Source organism: Vipera berus (assembly GCF_964194415.1).
Source record: "Vipera berus genome assembly, chromosome: 5".
Lineage (NCBI taxonomy): Eukaryota > Metazoa > Chordata > Lepidosauria > Squamata > Viperidae > Vipera > Vipera berus.
In genome coordinates, this window is record NC_138207.1 from 55,050,646 (window position 1) to 55,066,202 (window position 15,557).

A 15,557-nucleotide genomic window follows, 5' to 3' on the forward strand; every position below is an offset into this window, starting at 1 on the left:
ATTCTGGTTGCTTAAATTCTGAATGCAAAAGTAAGAATGATGTCTCTCTATCTTCACGCTAAAAATAATGGAAAAAAATTGAAATGATTCATAAGAAGGATCTTGCATAGTGCATTTTGTCTGATCCATGGTTAGAACCTATGAAAGGGATTTAAAATAAAATGTTGTGCACATTTATAAATATATGTATTATTTATAAATGCATTTAATACTGTCCTGTGATCAGATTCTCCTACTCCAGAAATCAAAAAGTTGCAGAAAAGGAGAACTAAAATTGATTAAAAGATGAAAGTTGGTGTTGGTATGCACTGAGAAAGGTTGATGGCCATTAACCTTACAGGAATGAGACATCAGTTATTAGTAATTATGTGAATGATACAACTACTGATGCCAGCTGGCAAAATTTAGATCAACACACAGATAAAAACATTATACCAGTACTTCAACAGGAGACATATGAGACCAAAGGCAATATGGCATCTTGAAAATATTAATGCTTGCTTTGTAAATTATTAAAAGACTGAAACACTTATCTAGAATTATGTTTCAGGTTGTTTATTTAGTTTTAAGTACAATAAATAAAAATGTAAAAACATTAATAACTTTATATTACTTAATTTCATTTTTCATTTCTTCTGGATGCTGTACATTCTGGAAATACAGCATCTTCTGTTAACATAGAAGATGTTTGTTTCTATGTAAATCAGAGTCAAAGAACAATGCAGAAAAATTGATCAGAAGTTAAGGCATATAATTATTGTAATAAAAATCCTACTTTCCTAATTCCATTCTGCAACTTCCATCTTCCAGGCCCTGAAATACCTTTCCATTTCATGTCTAACTTTCCAATTTCCTACATTTACAGTAGGAATGATTTTCTGAGGTTTCAGCCACTGAATAAATCGTTTCATTTCAAGGAAACTGCTGTGCTCACTGTAAGGAATCCCTGCATATAAAACAACAAAAACCAATAGTCAATATTAATAGCTGACATTTAGCATAACATGCTTTATAAAACCTGAAACTGATGTTTTAACTAAATTTCAATGTAATTCAAATACTGAGTATCCAGCTAAATTCTGGACAAAATTACATAGCTTCTATCCTCACTGTTCATTCATTAAGCTGCTCCCATTAAATTATTTTGTGGTTTAATAACTTAATGCCCCTACAAAATGCTGAAAGAGAATGACTGAAAATGCCAAAAGCATAAATAGTGAAGCCATGAAAGAAATACTGTTTCCTCAAGAAAGGTTATTGGTTATTTAATGTGGAAAATTCAAAACATTTGCCTATCTACTCCATTATCAAAATATGTATTAGAAGTAACATGGGTCTGTCTCTGATCAATGTAAAGAGATGTTCTGGATTACATACATTTAATCCTGTTACAAAAGTCTGAATGCAAGCATGTAATAATAATAATAAACCTTTATTGTCAAAGTACAACATGTGTACATTGAGATTAGCTGAGCCTCCCCCCGTGCTCTCTCCCCCCAACACACAGTGACCACAAACCCTCCATCCCACCACACTATGTGAACCAACTACACCACACACCGGCCTCCCAAGTCAATTCTGCATAAGATTATGTCCCATTTAAAAGCCTAACAGCCCACGGATAAAAGCTATTTTTCAGCCTGTTGGTACGGCTGTTACAAAAGTCTGAATGCAAGCATATAGCTGGAAAAGAAAAAAGGGCTCTTCCTTCCAAAAATGTATATGGCTTCTAAACATTTTACAACAATGCCTGACAAATGTAAGTTGTCTTTTTAAAGGTCAAATACAACACCCGCTATTTATTTTGTATCCCTCCAGCTCATGGCTTATTTGGTTCCAACCTGTAATGGAAAACTTGAGAGAAGATAATTAAGCATATTAATAATTTGAAATTATGTTACCATATATAGTGATATTTCCTCTTGTCTGAGGTTGGATATCAGTCAAAGAACAACATCCATCTGAATATGTCCACCCGGTGGGCTTAAAAGCCAAAATATGATCAAATTGCTCAGAGAACTTATTCAAATGATTCTGCAAATTCTATAGACAAAAAATAATACCTGGTTATTTCAACTGAAAATAGTTTTTAGATAACAGATTATTAGATAATGGCAACACATGTTGTGGATTTTGTTAATATGCAGAGATAAAAATATTTACAAGAAAAGGTTATTACAGTTTTATAAATTTTATAATTTTATAAATTTTCAGCATCCCTGCTATGCACATAAATTCCAAATAATGGTCAAAGTTTTATCTATTTATTCTCAGTTACCATTTGGAGGAAATTCATGATAAAGGGTCAGAATATTAATTCAGGACTTTCCTATTATTAGTTCAATTATTAAGACAGTTTGAAAATGGTGAAACAAGTTGCAAAAAAATATGCAGCAATAAAAAAAACCCTACAGTGACACTAATTGACCAGTAAATACTATTAAAACAGCAATATCCATGAAGAAGGATAAAAAGGAAACCAGATTATGGTATTTAGTACAGAGACTTCACTGCTATTCGAAATATTTATTAAGCCAATACAAAGCAATACATTTGCTATTTAGCTGCAATGTTTAAAGGTAGTCTTCAACTCAAGATTGGTTGTTTAATGAGTGTTGGAAGACAAAATGGCCTCAGAAAGAATTTTTTTTCTTCACAGAGCCTAAAAATCTGGTTTGAATTTCAGCAGGGAAGATTGTCACTCCTTAACAGAGCTTCCCAGGGTCTCCTTTCCCCAAGGCACCCCACATTCTTTATCTCCTTCTACTTAACAACCATAACTGGAGTGCTCAGCTTGTGATCATTAAGCAAAGCAGTCACACGATGTATAGCTTAATTACTATTTTGTTCAATGTCCGAGATTCTGGCTTCAACTGTGATTGTAAGTAGAGGACTACCTGTAATTTTATTACTGTTTTATGCCATGCTTATCGATACACTTTAACTCAGGGGTGTCAAACGGCCGTCCTGTGACTGGACGCTTCCCGATGAAACTGCGCCCACCCCATTGCCTGCAATGAGGAAAAAGCTCCGATACGTTGCATGAAGTCACATGACGTCGCAGGTTTGACATGTCTGTTTTAACTTATAAAGAACAAACTCTACATGATTAAACTGTTCAAACTGCAATATATTTAACTTTGATTTTACCACTTAAATTAGTGAGACTACTGAGCCTTCGGAATAAACATATGTAAAATGATTCAATCCTAAAAATGCTTCTGTGACAAATACTTTTTTTGGAAAAATTTTAATTGGCTATAATTATTCATTCCACATGAAACTACTGAAATGGAAAAAAGTACAGGTAGTTGTTGATTTACAACTATTTGTTTAGTGACCATTCAAAGTTACAATAGCATTAAAAAAGTGACTTAGGATCATTTTTCACACTTATGATCATTGCAGCACCCCAAAGTCACACGATCAAAATTTGGATACTTGGCAACTGGCATATGTTTATAATGGTTGCTGTGTCCCAGGTTCATATGATCAGATCACCTTTTGTGACCTTCTGAAGGTAAAGTCAATGGAGCAACCAGATTCACTTAAGAATTGGGATGTAACTGCAGTGATTGACTTAACAACTATGGCAAGAAAAGTCACAAAATGGAGCAAAAGTCACTTAACTGTCTTGCTTAGCAATAGAAAACATATGGATTCCCCCACCTCCCCAACTCCAAAAAAGCAGAGTTAATAGATATAGGACTGCTCAAAATAATCTGAAAATCATTAAACTCAAAGAAATTTTGGAAAAATATTCCAAATAAATGGAGAATTTTGGAGTACATTGCCACAAATAATCCAAGTCAGATATTCAATAGATCTCAACATACTATGTGTTCTTTGATACATTGGGAAGATTATTGTACAATTAAATAAATGTTCTGAATGTAAGATTCACAACTTAAACATTGGCATCGCTAGATAGCATTTGTAAAGACCCCTGAAACCCTAAAGTTTTATGGGAGTATACAAAATGTGATTTTGTAACATTTTGGAGAACTCCAAAACATTCTGTTCTCCTTCTGCTTCACCCAATACTTTTTTAGCCTCCTTCCATCTTCCAGATACTGCTCTTGAAACAGCATGGTTCAGACAGAAAGCGGAAAATTCTAGAGTTCTCCAGAGTGTTCTGTTCCTGAACTGCCAAATTTTCCACATCCCTAAACTGTTGCCATTTCATTAATTCCAATTTCAACCAATCTGATATACTCCAGATGAGGTAGATTTTAATTCTCAGGCTGGTTGAGAATTCTGGGAACAAATATCAGGAAAATACCAAAGTGGGAAAGACAAGAATCAATGCATATTAACTATCAAAATATTTTAGATGCAAGTGATATAAATCAAACTTCTTTTGTAACAATCTTAAAAACACAAAGATGGCTTTTTAATTTAACCCATCTTTTCTTTATTTTTAGTCTCTGAAAGTAGCTTCAATAGAGACATATCTTAGTTCTTTAAAAAGATATATTCTTAACTACATTTTTTTAAAACTTCAGTACAGTATGGCAATGGAATTAATGTTTGTCTATAGCAGCCTTCCCACTCTGGTGCTTTGTAAATATATTTGACTTTTAAGTCTCAAAATTCTCAATCTTTATGTCCAACAGCCATTTGTTTAGAGATTATGAGAGCTGAAGTTCAACACTTCCAATCTAGAGGTCACAACAGATTCCACTGATATTTGTTTTAAAGGCAACAGGACATTTCTCAATCAGAGGGCAAAAGGATACCAAAAAAAGATATCAAATTGCAAAAATCTGAGGGATACACTGTTTCAGAACAGTCGTGGTTTGCTTTAGATTTACATGATAAAAGTAAGACGTTCTATGCAACTTCTTAAACCATGACAAAAGTTAAACAGCAAAACATAATAAATCATTTTTTTTCTTTTTCCCCAAATTACGTTTTGCATCTAACATGTTGCTGGGATATAGAACAAAAAGCAACTGGGAGCCTTTCTTTTGCTTTAACCATTTCCATTCTGGGCTGCTGCAGGGCCTATGACAATAAAGTAAAATTGTATCTTCCATTATAGATATAGCAAAACAGTATTTTCAGTGTAGCAGATTTGGGAAAGATAAAAAATAATAACCTAATAATAAACTGGCATAATCAATTAAAAGATCATCAGCTGGGATCTTGCAACCACCAAGCTTCTGAAAGTTATTAATGGTATATTTTATATAAATCTAATGATATAGTGAAAACTTTGCTTTAAATAAATTCACAATTTAGCTTCTGGAAGATATGAAATTCCTTGGAAGCAAAAGAACCAAAATGAACATAGTAACAGCATACGTAATAATAGAAGAAATAATTACATTGACCCCAAAGTCTTTGGACAAATGCCATCTTACTTGCACCATAAAGCTTTATTATATAGATATTATGTAGATCGTATAAATTATGCTTTCAGCTATTAATTTACAACTGGATCTTATTTACTGTAATTATAAGGAAGAATTAGTATCTTAAGTAGAAGACTGTGACTTTTCTTACTCTGGGATTCGGCTTTCAATCTTACCTTAAAATTAATCTGCATCATGGGCAGAAGATGCAGGAAAGTATTATTCCAGTTCAAAGTGATGAGGGAATTTATCATTGCCGATTCTAAGCACTGAAGTGTTTTGTATTTCTCTTGAGACATGCTTACTTTCGAGCACAGAACTTCAGCGATAGCTGCAGGAGTAACACCATGAAAATGGAATTGGGGAAAAAATGTAAGGTCACTTTTTGTATTGCTTTCATGGATAATTCCCTAAAAGTAGTATTTGCCTATGTTTGTTTTGAATACATCTGCTGATTACTCATAAAAACAATACAATAGAGATATAGAGGATTCACAGGGAATTTGACTAATCTAGTAAAATCTTCCTCCAGTCTGACAATCTTCTCTTCTTGCCTGCCAGTCCATCTAATTCTTTGAAGATGGGCAATACACAAACTATGAAACAAAATCAGGTTTTTTTTTCATATTGAGGTTTCAGGATTCACCTTCATGTTTTTAAGAAAAAATAGCTCAAATATAAGTGAAAGGTTCAGATAGAAGCTGGTACCATTTATGTTATTTTTAACAAAGAAACCAAATTTTTCATTAAAGTATTTTTAAAAAAACCATTCAAATTTATTTTTTCTTGTTTAACAATAAGCATTTGTATCTGCTTGCCAGCTTAAAAATAGTAATATGATAGACTATGAAGAGTTCCAAAAGTGGATAAAAGATTCATTTGGGTCCAGATAATCATTTTTTGGAAGGCCGACATGCGTGTTTCAACACTTTCCAACTTAGCATTGAAATAAATTACATTGCATTTGGAAAGTTATCCCACATACCAAGAAGCTGAGTTAAAAGTTGAAAAAATCCCTTACATTTACAACGCTATTAATATCTCCAAAGCTTTTGTAAACTATAGCATTACTAAAATGGGGCATCACCAATCGTTCATGACACACACTGACTTGTCTCTGAAGTATTTGCCAAGGAGTCCAGTAGGACATGGTTTTAACTATTTTAGAGCTGTGATATTTTTGTGAAAGTAACATTAGCAGTAGAAACATCGAATTAGATTGTGCTGAGTATTAGGTTTAGCTCAAATATCTAGAATATAGTATCTCTGTTGCTTTTACCAGAAGAGTCCCTCCCTTACCTAGAAAGACTTTTTCTTTTCCAACAGAATATGTTCCACAAACAACTAATGTTCGTGGATTTAAAGTCACTCGTTCAAATGCAGTATTGACAGCAAACTGAATCACTTCTTGCTGGGAAGGAAAAGTATATTCAGGACTACAATACCTAAGAAACAGTAAAAAAATACATGTTAGAAAATTCAGCTTTGATGGAAAAAAGGAAGCGACACCTTTAGTCAATAATTTATGTTTGTTCTATTTACAGGAACAGATGTACAGTATCTCAAGTATAATTCAGTGAAAAGTATCAAACTCAAAAGTGAAAAATTTAAATCAGTCCATAATTCGTTCAATGTCTCTTTTTTTGCCACATCTGTTGACAAAAATATGCTGTTGTCTCAATTAGTAGGACGCGATTGATTTATGCATAAGAAATGAAAGGTATTTCTTTATATAATTGACAAAGCAGGATGATACTGCTTTCAGTGACGTAATCTGCAGCAAAAAAAATGTTAGGAACACTGCAAACAATTAGAAGGATGACAACTAATCATACGATGATCCAGGAATATCAAGAGTGATAGGGGAGGCTGTGTATATAAACCTCTATATTTTGTTATCCTACAGAATTATGGCCCTGTATTTTGTAATCTAAAATGAATAGAGAGATAATAAAGCTCACATCTCAGGATGAATGAAAAATACATAGACAAGTAACAATTGTTCCTTATACCTCACTCCCTGTGATTAGAGGGAGATGAGCAGAACTTATCTGTATGGTGACCAATCATGCAGATTTAGGAAATAAAGATCATAAATATCTTTTTTTCTTAACAAAGCAACCATATGCTCTGGTACAATACTATTAAACACAATATAGTCTAATGAAAATGTAAGGTAAGCTCATTGAGGATATTTTCTTAATTTTAAACCTTATCACTCAATCCTATTGGTACTGATTAGCTCAGCGGAAATTTGACTTGCAATGTCAAAGGGATCTTAAACAATCATCATCAACAACAACCTAGAACTAAGGAGAAATTTCCTGACAGTTAGAACAATTAATCAGTGGAACAACCTGCCTCCAGAAGTGGTGAATGCTCCAACACTGGAAGTTTTTAAGAAGAGACTGGACAACCGTTTGTCTGAAATGGTATAGGGTTTCCTGCCTAAGACAGGGTTGGACTAGAAAACCTCAAGGTCCCATCCAACTTATTATTATTAATGTGGTTGTTGTTGTTATCTCAAGGATTGTCACACAGAAGAAAACATGGACTTGTATTCTATTGTCCCACAATAGAAAGGTCCAGTGCCAAAGGCTAGATGTTCAGGCTAGACATGAAGAATGCTCTGACTAGCAGAACAGACTGCTACATGAGGTTTTTACTTAAGAGGGAGATGGTTGTATGTTAGACATAACCTAGTAGTGAGCAGGAGTTTGATTTAGATAACTTTGATAATCCCTTCCAATTCCATGATTCTACCCTGGCACATTTTGGTAGTTTAAAAAATGCTCTCCCCCTTTTCCAATATTCTAAATGTTTAAGCAAAAACTTACGTTGTGTCCAAGTAAACAGTATGAACTCTCCAACCATTTAGGAAAGGACAGCGTTCCATAGAAGGATCTGCCCTAAAGTCGCCTGTATGCAATATTACAGTCCCATTTGGAAGACAGAAAAGAATCATTGCAGCACCAGGACAACTGCCAGAAGAATGAGCAGAGTGGAAGAGAGAAAGGGAAGGAAAAAACGCATTTTGAATTCAAATCCAAAATAAAATTAACATAAATTAGTCATATAATTTTAATTTACAGTACATTTATCAAAAATACTTACTGATTAGCATCAACCAACACTACTTTGATGCCATCTATTATACATTCTCTATCCATTGGCAGGATATGGACATATTGTTCTTGCACTCCCAGTTTATTCTTTACCAAGTTTCCAGTTATCTAAAATACAAAAAATGTTTTGCAGCTACTTACACCTGATGCACCATTTTCATTTGGACCTAATTACAATGTCTTAATTAGGCAAGATGGTAAATGAACACACGAGAGAAGAAAAAAAAGGGGAAAGTAGTTATTGAACATATAATTTGCATTTAGTTGCAGTCTATAGGGACTGAAGACAGATAATAGTTTCCACACTTGGAGTCTCTACTTCATTATTATATTCAGATCCTGAAGTACAAAGCATTGGTCAGATGGAGAAAAAAGTATAGTAATTTAGCAGTGGCAGTAATAACTTTACAAGGAATAACACAAAACTAATACACTTATGCAATCCATAATTTAATTGATATGCTTTAGAATTGTTAGATATGTTTGATAAATTTCAAAATTAATTGGAATTAGTTCCAAAATTCCATAGGATTATTATTATATGCATATACAAGATGTATTTTACTCGTTTTGTATGTCACTAATGAATCCACAACAGGCATACCTTATTGCAGTATATTGGAAATGTAAACTTTTTAGTTAGGCCACCATAATGATCAGAATGGAAGTGGGTAAGGAAATAAGCACTGCAATCTTCAATCTTTCCATACTGGAATGCATCTACTACAAAACCTGTGCCTGAAACAAATTAATAAAAAACAGTCATTTTTTACTTAATGCAACTGCCAAAGCTGACTAGTACAATTAGAATAATAGAATCCTCTTAAAGACTCATTAGGGCATAAGCTTTTGTGAACTAAGTGCCAATGCATCTGTGTTAATCACAAAAGCTCATTCCAGAATAAATGTTAAATCTTTAGTTACCTGAGGATTCTTTCTTGAGTTTACACTCATAAAAGTAGTACTAACCATGTTTGTTTCCTTAAGTTTTAGTGAAGAAAAAAAAAGGAGGGTTACCTAATACACTTAATGGGCATTCAGAAAATTGTAATTATACTTATCTGAACAGCCAAAAATATGGAAATGCTTTTTTTAAAGCTATAATTACTAGAAATAAATAATCAAAGAACTTACACCAGTCTTATGCTTGTTGTCTCAGAAGCAACCTTCATTGAATTTAGTGGAACTCACTCCAAAGTACGTGCAGGATTGCAGCCTTAATAAATTTCACTGATGCTAGCACAACCTAAATATCTTCCTACATCTTTAAACATTTTTCTGTAATTTTAGACCTGTCTGCCAAAAATATAATAATTGTTCCTTTCTACTGTTTAGTTACATATTTCTTTACAAGTAAGATTTATATTGATCATATTTTAATGAATAGATTGCGAAGTACCCTAACAATGAATAATTCCTACTGAATGCAATATAATTTACTTGTGAATACTTTTGTACAAGATCATTTCATTGGAGAGCTAAATAAAGAACAACTTCAGGGCTTTGAGTAAAAAAAATGTTATTTTACTTATATATTGAAAGAGTATTTTCACATTCTTTAGGAGAAACTAACAACGCAAGGGAATAAACAGAGCCTTGGTGGAGCAGTGGGCTAATGCCTCCTTAAGTAACACCAGCTGCCTGCAATTAGTGCAGGTTCGCATCCCACCAGGCTCAAGGTTGACTCAGCCTTCCATCCTTCCGAGGTAGGTAAAATGAGGACCCAGATTGTTGGGGGCAATTAAGCTGACTTTATAATAATGCCGCTTGGGGGGGTGTATGAAAGCCCTAATAAGCAGGCATATACATAGAATGAAGGCTACTGCTAAGCTTGTAAGCCGCCCTGAGTCTTCGGAGAAGGGCGGGATATAAATGGAATTAAAATAAAATAAAATAAAATAAAAATAAACCCCAACAATCCTAAATTGTTTTCTTACAAAATAAATAGAGCACTACCTGGTATCTTCTTATAAAAAGGACACTGCTTTTTTTTCCCATCTTCACCAGGATATGACTCTCTGTGTCTTTTTTTATATCTTCTCTGACCACCAGAAATATTATCTGCTCTGGTGTCATACTTAATGCTTGAACTTTTTGTGATTGTATCAAAATCTCCTATTGATCCTTCAGCCTTCCTCTTTCGAGATACGAGCTTGCTCCCATTTGCAGCTGATGGATTCACAATCCCCCTTTCTTCAGAAATATTTTTCTTTGGGGTAGTCTCGCTTTTTGCTTTGGGTTGCAACCCAAAGAAAACACCAATGTCCATTTGTTTTAGGCGTTTGGGAGGAGTGATTTGGATCTTAGTGTTTGTAGCAGGAACCGACTCTGTTTTAGACCCTGTGCTGGGTAAAACAGGCATAGCTGTACTCTTACAAACTATTTCCTTTTTTTCTTTCATTGAACACCAATTGTTCTGAAGTGCTCTATTTCCGCATGTGTTAATAATAGTCCTAGCTTTAACATCTAAGTTATTGAACTTTCCTACTACTTCACTTTGACCTAACTGGAATGATTGCAGAGGCTCTTTTTCAGATTTTGAAGAAAGCGTGAGATCCTTAATAGCAGAATCTGCAGAAAACCAGTAACTATCATTAGAATTGCCCTGCGCACAGTCATCTGCATTAAAATGAGAAGAGTTCACTTTAAGCCAGTCAAGCTTATCCTTAGTTTCTCTTGAATTGAAATCTCCCATGGGACATTTCGTCTGATCAAGAAACCTTGCTGAACAGTCAATGCTATTATGCACGCTTTCTTGTGGGAGAGCCTTAGATATTCCATTCACACTTGCTGGTAAAATTTTAGAGGATTCGTTGATCGTTGTTCCAGCTTGCACCATTTTAACACTCTTATGTTGAAATTGTATCTGCTGTGATCTATTAGATAAGCTTCCAACAATTCTACTTTGGCTTTCCAAATTTCTGGTATCAAATAGATTTTTTTTACATGTTCTCTCTACCTTTCTCTCCACTTCTTCCGTATCTGCACCTAATTCTGCATTTTCATCAGTATAAAGTGGGGAATAGGAAATGTCACTATCATTCATATCAGCATCTGAGAGAGAGGTATTCTGTTGAAAAGAGCAAAGTTGACTGTTTAACTTCTCAGTTATTTCAGTTTCTTCAGAAAAAGGATTAAAGTGTTCAGATTGCTTTGTTTCATCTATATGCTGTATTGTATGTTCAGATTCGTTAATATTTCCCAAAAATGAAGACATGATATTGGTTATATTTATGGAATCCATAGTCATTGAACTCAACTGTGGTGACAGAAGAAACTGTTTTGATTTTTCCATATGCTGAAGAACCTTCACATCTTGTAATACTCTACAACTGAATTCATTATGTAAAGCAGCACCAGGTGTAAGGGAATTATTTTCTGCACTAGATAAGGAGTATGCAAAGATAGATTCCTGTGCTCTGCTTGCTGCAAGTTGGAAATGGCTATAGCATTTGTAATGAGAAGGAATGATTGAAGAGCACAAAATGCCGTCAGGACATTCTAACAAAAGAGGAAAAAAAGTATTAGGAAAATGTTTTGAATATAGCATGAACGCAAAAACAAGATTTACTGAAAAAACATTGAAATCCTGACAGTTATACTTTAAAAAAACATGGCTAATGCAGACAACTTTTTATATTGTACCTGTATTTCCTCAAATTGAATTTATATATTAGAATGCAAAACTTCTAATACAATGTCTGACAGAAACATAACACGATTTGTAGCAAAAAAAAGAGTTCAGTATAGGTATGTTTACTTTTTCTGAATTACTTGACCAGATACAAACATCATGTTTAGCCAGTCTTTGCTAATAAACTTCAATAGGCTAGGGGAGGGGAGGGGGTGTTAAATGAAAGTTTTCAAATTCAAATAAGGCAGTTGGAACCAAATAGTTTTATTTTACTGAAAATTATCTGCAATTATTTTTAATTTGGTAAGCTATTCTCTTTAAAAAAACAATAATAATTGCATCATAGCCTTTCTTTACTCACCAGATCTCTTGTACAGGATTTCATTCTTTAAAGTTTGGTAGTTTTTTAATTCATGCCTTAAAACTATATAGTTTAACTACAATTTCAAAAATCTAGCTTGTTTTTAGAATTAATTCAAAGACTAGCAAGATTTGTTTGTATATGGTTGCCATTTCTTAGCCCCAGCCTCTGGTTAATCAAAAGACTGAAAACTAGCTAATTAATGTTTTTCAGATACTGAATTGCAAGACAAGAATGTATTATTTACAATTCTTAAAGGAACATAGTCTGTTTTCAAAATTAAAGCAGAAGAGTCCTTGCTTCCCATTAAAACTGTACCTTTCTCCGCAGTCCCTGAGGCATCCAAACATTCTGTAACATGCCACTGAGGTGTCTGTATCAACAATAAAGAAAATGGCATTTGGCAACTTGGGCAGTACCCTTCGAAAATTGGTCTAGCTTTTGCAGTGTTTTGCCTCTCGCAGATTTTTGTTTCTTTTGCCAAAGTTGTTGACAGACCTTCCTGTGATGGTTCAATAGGATCATCAATGGAAACCCCTGGCTTTAAGGGGGTCTGGTTACCTCTTTGTCTTGGACTTTGCTTTTTCTTCTTAGGGACACCTTTTCCTTTGGGTGGTTTCCCACCATTTCTATTGTCATTTCTTTGTGATTTACCATTTTCAATCGTTGCTTTTTGTACTTTGGTAGCAATTACTTCTGAATGTTGGCTTGTGGGCTTTTGCTTCCTAATAGATTTATATTTCCAAATGTCTTTCTCCAAAAGGTCATCTTCAGACATGACAATCCATCTATGAAGGAAATACCTTCTTTAGGAAAAATACTTCCTTTAATTCAGTTGTATTATTTTACTATACAAGTATCAATTGCCATATTAAACATCATGCTGTTCCTTTCATATAAATGTTACAAAAGCAGATACAGTTTAACGTTCAAGTGCAATGATTGACATTTCAAATATTAAAGTGCACTTAGATAAGAATCTACAATTCTAGCTATGAGGCCAGTTTTTAACTGTCTTATTTTTGAGAAATTTGACTAGAAAAACTTAGAAGTGTTCCACTGACTTCTCTTCTTCCTCTGTGGTCCTGAAATACAAATAATAAATAAAACAAAATTCCTTCAACAGTTCATTTAAAAAATATTCTAAATATTCTAAAATCACAAAGAATCATGTTTCCTATTGATTCTCCAAACTGAAAAACAGTAGCTAAATTTCAAATGCTTTTCAATAAAAACTGCATTGTTACTTCATTTTATAACATCTTCCAACAGATAATATCTCCAAGCACACTTTAAGCTTTAAGGGTTGGTCTCAGAAAAGCAAAACAGTATTTTCCCTCTTCTCTGCTTTCTCTCCATATTCTCAATACAAGCCATGTCATAAATGTTAATACCTACAGCAGACATGTCAAACTTGCGATGTCACGTGATGTCACGCAAGGTATCGTGACTGTTGTGCCATTACCGGCAATGGGGTGGGTGCGGTTTCAGCGTGACACATCTGGCCCGCGGGCCGGCAGTTTGACACACCTGGTCTACAGTATCTTTGCTTTGAAAAACTTCTTCGTGCTGGGGAGAACACCAAGGGCTCTTCCCCTCCCTTAAAGGCAGAAAGAAAGTGGAAAACAGCTGATATCCCAACGGTTCTGCCTTGTCTTGCCTTGAAAACAAGGCTGCACATGTTGCTGCAAGGGAAAAGTTTCCTCTGTTGTGCTGGGGAAATAAGATGCAGGAAAGGAGTGAAATCTTCCCCTTTTCTGCTGCTTGCCTCTTTCATGCTTCGCCATAGGAATCCCTGCACTGGCACATCCAGTTGCCATTGTGGAAGATGTCAGATGTTACAATGGAAACCCCCTGCTCAAGCAGGAGACCGAATACCATTTCAGACAAGTGACTGTCCAGTCTTTTCTTAAAAACCTCTAGTGATGAAGCACCTACAACTTCGGATGGCAAGCTGTTCCATGGTTAATTATCCTGTTAGGAAGTTTCTCAATTCCAGGTTGCTTCTCTCCTTGATTAGTTTCCATCCATTGTTTCTTGTCCTGCCTACAGGTGCTTTGGTAAATAAGTTGATGCCCTTCTCTTTGCAACAACCTCTTAAATACTGGAATACTGCTATCATGTTCCCCTTTGGCTCTACACTAGCCAAACCCAAATCCGGCAACCGTTCTTCATATGTTTTAGTCTCCAGACTTTTAATCATCTTACTTGCTCTTCTTTGCACTTTTTCCGAAGTCTCAGCATCTTTTTTGTAATCTGGTGACCAAAACTGGATGCAGTATTCTGGGTGTGGTCTTACTAAGGCTTTATAAAGTGATACTAATAAAGCCTTAGTAAGAAGAACTATGTGGAATACTTCAGTGCGTGGAGAAAAGAATCAGTTCACTGCCAAATAAATCTCTCTGCTCTCCAGCAGGGAAAAGAGATGTAACAATCCCTGTGGCTGGAAGGGCAGTGGTTAGTCCTGCAGTGGAGCAGCTAAATTCCTGCAGTGCCGACCTGTCTCCAGCTCTGCCTCCATACTGATCAGATGATTTATATGGAAGAAACTTACATTTTTGCACGGGCAAACACTACTTTCCTGCTCAATCTCTTTGATCCAGATTCTGGTGTGAGGACATGTCTTTGGCGACTGCTTACCAGGCCATACTAGAGCAAAGGCGGCCGTCTCCCAAGTTTCTCGGAGTTCCCTGCAAATCTTAACTTGTAACTAAATCGCATTGCATTCAGCAAAACGTTTAGCCCTGCGGTGTGTTCCCATAAGTCATTAGTTTAGTCTGTTTAGTTTTGACCCCAGGATATGTGGGCAAAATTTCAGTCTCAAGGATTAGATGGGTCACATTTCGGTAATCGGTGTATGGTCATGACCTTTGGACTATACTGGCATAGAAATGAATGGCCTCTCCATCCAAGAAGAGCTATCCTCCCCGAAATCAGAGTAATAACGGCACCCACGTTACCTCAGCAGGTTTCTTCCACTTATGAAGCAGCCCCATTCCCAAATCTCTCAGCCGCCGCCACCACCGATCTCATTCCTTCTTGGCGGCCCTTTCCCTTCCTTCTCCTGTATCGTTCCGATA

General features: G+C 35.1%; 1 protein-coding gene across 1 annotated transcript; it reads right to left on the reverse strand.

Annotated features, from left to right (window-relative positions):
* Window positions 1–441: 441 nt before the first annotated feature.
* Window positions 442–15,542, reverse strand: DCLRE1A (DNA cross-link repair 1A). The gene is made up of 10 exons (XM_081328763.1): window positions 15,438–15,542; window positions 12,796–13,562; window positions 10,439–11,983; window positions 9,087–9,220; window positions 8,472–8,590; window positions 8,195–8,338; window positions 6,657–6,802; window positions 5,534–5,688; window positions 1,902–2,043; window positions 442–946 (listed from the first exon to the last, which is right to left on the reverse strand). Exons 2-10 carry the CDS (start codon window positions 13,253–13,255, stop codon window positions 780–782), a joined length of 3,012 nt encoding a protein of 1,003 aa, XP_081184889.1. The 5' UTR covers window positions 13,256–13,562; window positions 15,438–15,542; the 3' UTR covers window positions 442–779.
* Window positions 15,543–15,557: the final 15 nt, after the last annotated feature.